Raw genomic sequence first — 12174 nt, 5'->3', positions numbered from 1 at the left:
ATAAGGCAACTATGTAATTTTTTTTTTTGAGAAGGTCCATTCATCGTGCGCATGAGCGAAATTTAAAATTACAGTTTTAACCAATGGTAGCTCTAATAACAAATTCTGACGTAGGACCCATAAGACCTTGCGGCTTTCAACAAACAACATGGCCGCTGACAGATCATCGGTGTGGCATTTTTACGGCAAAATATGTCGAAATCGTATTAAAAATTTTCAGTCAAAAAAGAAGTTAATTAATTATAACTATTAATTAATAATTTGGTGGTTTTGTTCTTCAAGCCTTGTATTTTTTATGTAAGCTATTTTTTTGTAAAGCGTTTCATAAATTCATAGACTTAACCTCCATTGAAACAACTTTGAGTATATGAAACATCAAAGTGAAAAAATGTTCAAGAAACGCCTCCTATAGACAATAATTGACAAGGGTTATTTCTTATGCTTCTTCTAGTAAAAATTCCACTTGTAACTTAATTCATTTCTAATATTTACTGTAATTCTTGTACACTAAAACATATTACCCAAACATCCTTCGTAGCTGTTTAAGTGTGCCTAAAAATGTAGGGAATTCTGTTTAATAAATTCACATGTAAATATTTGTGCAAGTCTGTTTTCCAGTTTATTAAATGTCAAATATATAGGCATCACTGTTTCTCTAAGATCCTGTTAGGTCCCTCATATTTGCCACATTTGCTGTAATTTCGTGGAAGAACCAAGTATTGAAAGCACAAATTGTACAAGATTATGAGTACAGTACGGAAACATTGACACCAAAAATGAGAACAACAATTAGTTGCGTTCTTATAAAAATTAATCAATTTTTCAGAAAAATTACGGCAGCGTCACACTTGGGGGGTGGCGCATGCTCAAAAGATCCTGCTCTTCGAAAAAATCAGCCACCTGCGGCGCATCCATTTTTACAGTGGCAGGGCCACTATATTATCTTATAATGCAAGGTCTTCTGAGCCTGATGTTATATTTCATACAATAGCCTGCTTTTTGCAACATTTTCGTTTTAAACTGGTATTTCCACATACTCAACTCGTTTTTTCCTTTACATATCGCCAAAATAAACAATGATAAATGCCATATCTATACTGAAAAATGTTGTTTATTGGGCAACGGCACTGAACAATTCTGTCCAGCTACATCTATACCGACCTCTCAGATTTGTTAACCCAGAAGTTTTCCTACGTCCTACACTTCTCGTTCTCTTGATCTTTCCGTGGATGATAAGCCTAAACAGCTGGTATTTTTTGCCGTTCATTATATGACCGAGATATTCCAATTTCCTTCTTTTTATAGTTTTTATTCTTTCCTCATTCTTGACAGCACATCCTTTTTTGTCACTCTCTCCGTCCATGATATTCTCCACATTCTCCAATAGCACCAAATTTCAAAATGTTTTTGATGATAAATATCAACATTTCGTCAAAGTCGTGCATTTCTGAATTTAAATTTAAAAATTTAAATGGTATAGTTAGAATCGCAACTTTTATTTTTATACGCCCATTTATGTTCGTTAATGCATTTCTTAAATTTATATCGGACAAATAGTTCGGATTCTAACTATGCCATTCATTTAAGTTCAGAAATGCACTACTTTGACGATAATTTTGATGTTTTACATAATCTTTCAAAAACCAAAAAAATAAATTTGTTGGAAGCTCTGAAGAATAACAAAATGAGATATTCGAATTTATTACTTAATGACAAATTGGATTTAAATGCGTCTCCGTCCTATCTGTGGTCGGTGCATACACTTGAATAATGTTAATTTTTTCTTTAACCTGTATCACAATAATGCGGTCGGAATATGGTGCGAAGCTTTCCAGTGATTTGTTTATTTCTCTTTTCACTATAATGCCAACGCCATATCTATGGGTTGCGCCGTCATTTCCTGAGTAATAGAACATGCCGTATTTTGTTGGACATTTGTCAAATGCCTGCCGTTGTACATCGCTGATATATTCAGGTTTTTTGTTCACTTTTAGTTTCATAACATTGCCCTCAACTGTTCCCCCCGGAGGTCAGATTGGGAAACTTATTACTCCGGAATTTTTAGTTTCGACCTTTGCCATGATGATTGTTACTAATAATATGCATACAGATCTTTAATGCAGTAGTTTTTCATTGTCTTCTGCTTCCTTATGCCGTTGATTACTGCTACTAATTCCTCCGCCTTTGAGGCCGATTTCTCAACCTCAGGACAAAAGAGTGCCCTTTGTTCCACTTGTTCATCCGCCCGTAGCTATATGTGGATCGCTTATTCCGGCGATCATTCGTTCGTCAGAGACGAGTTTTTACGAACGGTTGCTTCGTAGGCATGTAAATGATTTTTTCCACTCCCGTCTGTAAAATACCTAATTACGCAGCGATCTAGCGTGCGGGGAAGCGTCACTTTACCACGTCAGTTTGGTTTCCCACGAATCCGAGCCACTTCGGACATTTCCGGGATATTAGCGCACGGGTTTGGGAGCAATCGGATGTTTTCGGAGATTTTACCGCGGGGCTTGAATTTTGACGTTTGTCAATTCTGACCGCCGTGTCAGTGAATATGCGTGTTGTTTTGCTAAAATGCTCCAAAATTAACGATCATAGAAACAGTATAAGATGCAACACGTTTGGTAAACTCGCTCCGCTCGTGCTAAATAAACTAATGATTCGAATGACGTTTACCGCACTTGTTGCATAATATATTACTAAATAATTTTGAGTGCAAAAGGTCATTTATTACAGTTTCGATGAAACCGCGAATTTCATACCCCTTATAACTTATTTTCTAGATCATTATAACGCATCAAATATTCACCGGTAAATTTATTAAACCATCCAGCTCCACTTAAGGTCATTAAGAGCAAATACAGTGGTTTGATCGTTGATACCGATAAACCCCTAATCGTATAGCGTCACAACACGACATGCCATAATTTACTTAATAATTTAATTTTTTTTTACACGTGGATCGGTCAGCATTACCCTAACAATTTCCTCCGCACCATTGACCATTCGAAACCGAGCAAAAGTCGTGCCGCGCAAAAATGTTGTGGGCGAAAATCAAACCACCAAATTATAAATTGCTGTTCCATGTGGCCGTCATGGGAGCGGTCCTGCTGGTTTCGGGAGCACTGCTCGGTTTCAAAATTATACCGGACCTAATCGAGGATAAAATATGGGAAGTAAGCGTCTCGCCGGTCGTTTTCGTTTCGATTCCTAAGGTTTTTTTTTAGAAAAAAGTACTGAGGATGAACACCGAACAGTGGGACGTTTTTCTCAAAATGCCGTTCCCTGTAACATTCAACGTTTATTTATTCGACGTACAAAATCCAGACGAAGTTATGTCGGGCGCTAAGCCAGTGGTGAAAGAAAAGGGGCCTTACACCTACAAGTAAAATTACAAATACCAGAAATACGTCTTAAAAATAATTCTAAATTAAATTGAATTAAATTAAAAAAGGTTATCGGTATTAATAATGGTTATACTATTCTAAGCAATATTTTATCAACCATAGATAAAACTAATAAAAAGAGAGTGACGGTTTAAATGTGTATAATCGGTGTACCATTATACCTCGCCTGCTGCGCAACTCAGACGTTCCAAGTATGAACAAATTGAGTTACGAGTGCGTTTCGGTCTTTATCTGTAACAGCCGGGAAGGAGACAAAAAACGAAATTCCTTTCTTGTATACTGTGTGTTGTTATCTGTGTACCTGTTTGCTATGTGTTATAAGTAGGAAAAATAAACCAAATCTAAAAAAAAGGTAAGTGAAAGTGAGGTTATTGTATAATTAAATAAAATTCCTAAATGTAGTATTTTGATTGTGCTATTTGTTTAGATTACATCGGAAATGAAATGGAAAACTTTGTTTTTACTTTATTTTTTAGTTATGGCGCAGCTCCGTCCTATAAATAGTTGCTGTTAGATTTGATATATTTTTTTTTATTGTATTATATATTTTATATTAGAAATAAAACTACATTAATTTACATGATTTAATTGTTTATACATTATTTAATGGTTTAAATTTTCCCGCCACTTGACACCAGAAAATTAGTTGGTCCTGTAGCTCATGGTGGCGCTGAATACCATTCCGATATTTAATAAGGAATCTAACACCCTCTCTTTTACTAGTTTTTTCTATGGTATTCTTACGGTAATAAGCCATTAAACTTAAAGGATTATTATGCAGAATATATAAAAATACAAAAACAATAAAATTATTGATAGGCTTTTAGCAATGTTGAGGCGCTGCTGAATGAAAACCGTGAGATGCCTAATTTCAGGTTAAACAGATGGAAATCCAACATCACGTGGGATCAAAAGAGCGATGAGATTTCGTACTTCGAATATGAACGATATCAATTTGACGAAGACGCGACAAAGCCTCTTTTCGAAACTGATACCGTAACGCTTTTAAATATTCCGTACAATGTAAGAAACAAACCTTTCAGCCCTAATACTATATACTCGCCGTGCAGCATAGCCTATTCTCTCATCTTAATTAGTATATCGTGGGACTTTTTTGACAATTGTCACTTCACAAAGGTGCATTGGACATCGTTAATGCAAATTGGTTAGTTTACTGTTATGGCTTAACTCAGGATTAAAAGTGCTTAGTCCAGAGTTGTCATGTGGCAGGAGAAAACACTTGATCGAGAGTGATTCTGGCTAAGCCAACTCAATTCAAGGCTAGGCTGATTAGTGGCCAATATCAGAAGTCCTTAATAGGACTTCTGAAGCTAACCCTTTCTGTGGATGATAAATCAAAAGAAATCGGAAACATTTAAATAAACATGAAAATAGCCTTTTCTTTTACCTCGTCGAAAATATCATTTAATAGAAAAAATAGTTCCATATCAATATTTTTGTTAAAACAAATTCCTAGAGCATCTTACTAACGACCGAACACCTGATGCCCAGCGCGATGTCAATGTTGGATCCCGCGCTGCCGTCAATTTTTGGCGAACTGAACGACCTTTTCGTCAGGGTGAAGGTCAAAGATTTTTTGTGGGCCGGGCTGCGATTCTGCCGCGACGGGGACAGTGAAAATTTTGCTGCCAAGATGGTCTGCAAGCAAATTAAAAACAAACTCAAGTCGACCAAACAAATGCGACTTGAAGGCGAGGTAATCGTTTTCGCCAGTCTTTATTATGTGAGTACCGACTATAGACGTTTTCAAATTAGCAAGTAGAAAAAACTTTTTTCGCAATTGTTGACAACATTCAACCCCACATAGTGAATAAAGTGCCATATAGACTCACAAGACTCAAGATTTGGGAGATTTATCAATTGCTTCACTCCGTTATGTACTCTCCATACTCGTTTACACTGCCACAGTGCGTGTGTCGCTGTTTCCTCTCTTGGCAGAATCTGCAATCAGTGTTTTCTTCCACTCCCATTAGGCTCAAATGCTTCTTAAGCCGGCCTAACATTACTGCCTTTCTTTTGTAACTTAGTAGATCTGCAGTGAATTTGGCCAATGGACCTCTAAGGAATTTCTTGTTCTGTCGCTCTACGACGGCATTTTCTTTCTATCTATTTTTTGATGGATGATTTTGCAATCGGTTTAGCTAACCCACAAAAGGGTTCTGGTCGAACCATGTGCCTTGATCAGCCTTCGATGGCTACTTGGTCCGTGCTTTCGTTTGTTGCCTTTCTGGTATGCCCGACAGCACCACTTTATTCTTTATTCCAAAACTTGGTTGTTACTTTGTTGGATTGCATAACTTTTATTGCCTCTTCATTCCCGGTGTAGGTCGCAATGTCTTATTACGAAACTTTTTCGTCTTTAATTATCTTGTATAGTACGGTACGGTACGGTAATCTCTGCTTAGGTTCCTAGATTCAACATTGGAATATAAATTTTTGTTTTCATCCTGGGTTAGTTAATCCTTCTTGAATTTTTGAGATCTCTCTGTACAAGATTATCTTTGCCATTATTAGTGGCTCATTTGGTTGGGGTTTGAGTTCTGTAATTTTTAACAAAGCAGTACTTGGGTGTACTGCTGTCCGCAGATAGGACCCCTAGGAGTTCGTCTACTTTATCTCCCTGTAGTGATTGTCATGTTTATTGTTATGTCCACTATGTGTATATATATCACTATATAGACTCACATGTGATTTATGCACTTAAAATTTTAGTCACGCTCTTCCAAGCATATTCGGAGTTAAAAACATTTTTCTGTTGTTCTTGTGTTCTAGAGAAACGATAGCCACCATGGTTATTTTACGGTAAAATCGGGCCAACACCACGAAACCAAAACCGGGAAACTTACGAAGGTCAACAATCAAACTCAAATGACGACTTGGTTAGGCGAAGCCTCAGCTTGCAACCAGATCCAGGGGCTTACGTCCGTTTTCCCTAACGATGTCCAAAAGGACTTCAATTTCGACGTTTTCTCCGAAGATATTTGCAGGTATGATCTATCAAAAGTAAAACCAAAATAAACTTGGCACACTAACCGGCACTTAAATTGGAGCTATCATCTTTCGCCAATATTGGTAGGGTCTTACTAGTTAAAAGCGAGATTTCAAATGACAGGTCTTATTGGTTAAAAGCAATCGAAATAGCATATGGAGAATGGCATTCGAGAATGTGTGGAAAGAATCTGGGATATCTGAGAGGACGCGAAAAAAAAAAACATGACAAATCAACATGTTTTATTGAAACAACTAAACCCACTTAAGCTCGTAATTTATGTGTTCTCGTAAAAATGCTTTTATTTTTTTTTGTCAAAATATTTCATTTTATCGGTATTAAACCAGTTGTTTCAACTGAGGATGGAAACTACCCACAAATATTTTCTTTAGGTCTTTACCGTAATGTGAATTAATTTTTTACTAAAATAGAGTGTTCTCGCTTACTTATTTCTTTTGATGTACAAATCAGTCCCTTACTGATAAATAAGCTAAATATTATTGCATTTTTATATCGAAAAAAATCTTTGGCCTACGCGACTTTGAAATTAAACAAGGCAACTAAAAATCCATTTCTTCCAAAATAACAAAGTATATTTAGTATACAACACTACTAATAATTAATATAACGCCTAGAATTAATTGATATTTCCCCCTTGTACCGTTTACCTTTTCGACTGACCGACCGGAGAGAGCTTCGGTTTTATAGAACGCAGCGCCTTCTCCCGATAGAAGTCAAACATTACAGCAGTCTTCTCCTAAGGCCGTATCTGTAATCACGTTTCGATTCCTCTGTATGGTAAAGTTCGTGGAACTCAGATGCGGCCAGGGCCGGGCCGCATTTACAGTAACAGCACGCGGGCTAGAAACTTCGTTTAAGTTTGTTATCAGTAAGAGCATATGTGCTAGAGAGAAAAATGCGCAACAGCACGCCTTCTAGAAACTTCCTTCTTTCTTTGGTTAAGTGTGTTTTGTGGTGTTTGTTTTTGAGTTTTATATGCATACTATTGTGTAAAAATATAAATATGGATGGGGAAAAACTTCCTAAGTCGTTTAAGACTAAAATAATTAGTGATAAGATTCTAAGGCTTCAATTAAAAGACAAAGCCGATGTTGAGGTAAGTACTTTATAACAAATTTGTTTCCTAACCTTACAATAACGGATTAGTTACCATTAGAGCGTACTGTCAGTGAGCAGGAGATGGAGATGGATCCATTTACTGTAGAGAATTCGTATAACAAAAGCAAAATGGAAAGCAATGAAGGTTCCAACAACATCGACATAAATTCAGAATTTATTAAAAATATGCCCTCCCCACAGGAAATTGCAGTCCTTAAAAATGAATGGCAAAGTTTTTGCACCTACATTTTAGATAAAATTGAACAAGATCCTATTGCTTTTTATCCACCTGCAAAGCAGTGTCTGGTTAATAAAAACAAGTATGCTAATAGTGACAATAATTTGAGTAGCGGTTTATACCACTGTTTTAAATATAGTGGTGTTCGTAGCGTAAGGAGACAAACTAATTTGCGTCATGGCAAAAAAATACCCGTGCAGCCAACTACCATTTCAAGAAGAAAGTCATTGACGTGTGGAAGAAGAGCTCAGACAGCAGGGCGAAGTACTAAAAGGCTTTCAAATAGCAAAACAAAAAATCCGCATTCGCTTGCCAAATGTGTTAGAGAAAATAAGGGTCTTGGAGGAAATAAATTTAAAAAGTAATTAACACCTTTTTTTATAGGATAGACATAGGTCGCAATAATGTTTAAAATATACTTCATTTGTTTTTTTTACGTTAAGTAACAAAAACGTAATTCTTCTATCTTAAAAAATCAATTTCAGTTACATTTTTGTAAGTATTTTTATGCTACCTTGATAAGAATGTATTCTTTCTACTGTTCTGTTTTTTTGTTCAAATATAACACTGCTTCTATGTGTATTGGTATGTGTTTTAGTTTTGTTGATCTATACTTATCCATAGAAAAAGTGCTGTTTTGATTATCGCTCGTGCATGAGTGCTATTAATATAGCCAACATTTTAGTAACATGTTCTAGCCCGCGTGTTATTACTGGTAACCGCTGTTAGCGCGAGTGTTGTTACTAGACTCGGCTTCGGAAAAAAATATTTTCTAGCCCACGTGCTGTTACTGTAAATGCGGCCGGGCCCGGCCCATTCAGTTTCCTAGTCACAATATATTTTAAGCATACTATTTTAAGAGAAACTTACTAGTTTCCATCATATTACATTTTTTTATATATGTCAATAAAAGTACAGGGTGGGCACTTAATTAGGGGCCTGTACCTTTTCTCAGGAACTACAGATTTAAGAAAAAAACTAGTCTACAAAAGTGTTATGGTATAAATTAAAATTTGAAATTATTTATTTTTTATATATACAGGGTGTCCGATACGTGCTGGGCCGACATTAGTTTTAAAATTTTAAATGGAACACCCTATATATTTTGATATTTTTAGAATGGTAGCCAAAAATAAAGTTAACTTTTATGGAAACTACTTATTCGAATTTTGTGTAGTTTAGTCAGAAATTGAGATTATATATTTTTTTATGTAAAATTATGTTCTTAGTAAATATGGTTTTCCACGGTTGGCGGTAATAACTACTTGATCAAATTTTAAACACATTTTTAGAAGACTTTCTTCTAACGATCAGCGATGACTAGGTATTTTCAATATGTATAGGATGTCTTAAATTTTTTTTCGAATTTAACTTGCAGTATTCATTATTTTTAAAATGTTTTTGATATTTTTTCTCAAAGCAGGTCAAAATACCTATAATTTGGTATATATATGTCCTATACTTAATTGGTTTTCGAACTACTGACACCTAATTATCCTAAAGAATTTAAAAAAGCATATCATTCTTATTTTTTAATGAATTTTAAGGATTTTTGCAATAGGTGATGGGTCTTTTTTGTAGGTAAGGTAATGCAGAGATTTATAGGTGTAAAAGAATATGATAGAAGATTATGATAGAAGTTTAAAAATTAAAACGAGTAACAGTAACAAGTAAAAGCAACAAACAACAGTAATTGTAACAATTAAAGTAAAAACTAAGGTAAAACAAAATAGAAAATCTACAGTAGTTTTTCAACATGTTCACCATTTTGAATAATGCACGTTGTATAAACAACCTCTATATGGTTTATAGTTTATAGCATTAGAAACAAAATTACCGTAGTGCATCTTTATTTATATACCATATCTTTAATTGTCCGCCATACAAAAAGGTAAGTGGGGTAAGATCTGGAGTTTGAGGTGGCTACCAGATGTTTCTATTTTGTCCTATCCAAAGATTGTAATTTTGATTTAAAAATTCAGTGATATTGTGTCCCCGGTGGCACTGAGCACCATCTTGTTGCCATATTGAGCACGTTCACGGTATTTCATTTACTATTAATAATTTTTAATTACTATTAATATTTAAATCTAGAGTATAAGTTTTCATTAAATAAAATTGGCCCTATATACCGATTCCGCACCACATTTTTACAGGTCGTCTACCTTGTTGTTTTACTTCCAACACCCTTTTCTTATTCAATTATTCAAATTATATGAAGCAAGGCGTTATTAGCAAAATGCATGTCCATTAAAATATGGCAGTAGTGTAATCTTGTTCCATAGTCCCGTTCCTCTATATATTGCACGGGTAAAAACTTAAAAACTTAATAACTTATATAATTTTAAACAATTTCTTAGGCTAGTTCTTTTAAGATCCAACTCCAACGCGGCTTGACGAGTGGAGGATTCTGGTATATTCTCCGTAGTATATCCAACTGCTTCTCCTCTGTTAGAACTTGTGGCGGTCTTTTCTTGGACTTGACAGAGGGCTACCATCCAAAGCCAGTTTTTTCTTGCACCGTATAAGATTTTTTAACTTAAGTAATAATATTATTGCTTGATTAAAATTACATCTGTCAAATTCTGACTCTTAATTATAACGTCATTTAAAACACTTATTTAATTACCACAGCACACTAGGGCAAAAAGTAACTTCCATAATATTATTATGCCCTTTAAAAAATAGGAGGTTTTAGCTATTAATGAAAACTTTATTGAAATATGCGAAATCTTAATAAATTGTCCCATCAAGATATGCCCTTATAAAATTCTTTAAAATAATTAGGTGTCAGTATTTTTCGCCAGCGAGTTTATTCCTAAAATTTCGAAAACGATTAGATTTAGGTAGAGGACATATACATACTAACTGCTTTGAGAAAAAGTATAATATAATCTATACTTTTCAATCGTAGTCATCGCAGATCGTTAGAAGGAAGTCTTCTAAAAAAGTAGTCATTACTGCCAGGTGTGAAGGACCATATTAACTAAGAACATAATCTTTCATAAAAAAATATATAATCTCAATTTCTGTCTAAACTACACAAAATTCGAATATCTAGTGGAACACCATTTAAAATTTTAAAACTAATGTCGGTGCAGCACTTATCGGATACCCTGTATATTTAAAAAATAGATAATTTTAACATTTAATTTAAACCATAAAAGTTTTGTATAAACTTTTTCTTTTCTAAAATCAGTAGTACCTCAGAAAAGCTATAGGCCCCTAATAAAGTGTCCACCCTGTACTCGAAAAAGCAATTTCCAGCGGCACTTGATGATGATTCGCTCCTTACGACGTAGATGGCGAGACAAACGTCTCCAAAAACGATCGAATTAAACTAGCTACTTTTACTTAACTCCTTTAAATTGACTTCTTATAACTGAAGAAGTGACAACCCGCCTTTCCAGAACAATATCGATGACGTTCAAGAGCGAGGAAGTCGTGGATGACGTCGCAGCGTACAAGTTCGCGGCCATGGGCACCACATTCAGCTATTCGAAAGATGGAGGTGGCGATTGTTTCTGCATAAACAGGACGATGAATTTAGATGGGACATACGGGTGCTTGTTTGACGGTGTCGGCGATTTAACCACATGTACCGGTGAGTCAATGAAAACATGAAAATTCTGGTATCGAATGCATTCGCAGTTCAAACTGTATAATTTGGCAATCAGTAGAAAATCGGATGCTTGTATGCACGTTGCACCCAAAGAATCAAATGTGTAATACACTAAGGGATGCAGAAAAATTATGTAACTTTCTTTTTATTTTAAATGGTACGGGATAGCGACGGATGATTAATTAAACAGTAAATTAATATACGAGGTGTGTTCAAAAAGTAAGGTGACTTTTGTAATTGAGCGGGCTACGTACATTCGATCTTCGATATTTTTATATACACATATCCCAAACATATGTTCACAGTTTCAGCCAGTTTGCATGTTCAGTTTTTTTGTGAGACAGAAGCAAGACAATGCTGCAAAATACTTGAAATGTTGACCACGGCATATGGTAAATCCACTGTGAGCAAAATACTGTTTATAAGAGTGGCACAAGTTGTTCCAAGATGGCCGAGAAGACGCTGATGACGAACCTCGCTCTGGACGCCAATAACTGATGAAAGTAATGAAGAAGTGAAACAAAAGGTGGTGAAAAATCGTCGTATCACTATTAGAGAAGTGGTTGAAGACGTTAGCATCGCATCTCATTTGGCCTGTGCCATGCAATTTTTTCCCAAGTTTTGGACATGAAACGTGTTGTAGCAAAATTTGTTCCGAAACTGTTGATTTTGAACAAAAGGATCATCGAAAGGGTATCGCTCAAGAGCTGTTAATGATGACCCTGATATGCTCAAAAAGGTTTTAAACCTGTTGATGAATCATGGGTATATGGTT

General features: G+C 35.4%; 1 protein-coding gene across 1 annotated transcript in view; it reads left to right on the top strand.

Annotated features, from left to right (window-relative positions):
* LOC132698122 (sensory neuron membrane protein 2-like) overlaps positions 1-12174 on the top strand; it is a 29700-nt gene that overhangs the window by 1045 nt on the left and 16481 nt on the right. The window contains exons 2-7 of the mRNA XM_060664013.1: positions 2974-3179; positions 3231-3388; positions 4286-4433; positions 4888-5154; positions 6204-6418; positions 11188-11381. Of these exons, the coding sequence (XP_060519996.1) occupies positions 3042-3179; positions 3231-3388; positions 4286-4433; positions 4888-5154; positions 6204-6418; positions 11188-11381 (1120 nt within the window). The 5' untranslated portion in view covers positions 2974-3041. The remainder of the gene's footprint in view (positions 1-2973; positions 3180-3230; positions 3389-4285; positions 4434-4887; positions 5155-6203; positions 6419-11187; positions 11382-12174) is intronic.

This window comes from Cylas formicarius, unplaced genomic scaffold (assembly GCF_029955315.1).
Source record: "Cylas formicarius isolate icCylForm1 unplaced genomic scaffold, icCylForm1.1 PGA_scaffold_2__14_contigs__length_35257938, whole genome shotgun sequence".
Classification (NCBI taxonomy): Eukaryota; Metazoa; Arthropoda; class Insecta; order Coleoptera; family Brentidae; genus Cylas; species Cylas formicarius.
Note: the sequence above shows the minus strand (reverse complement) of the source record. Positions and strands in the feature narration are given on the sequence as shown.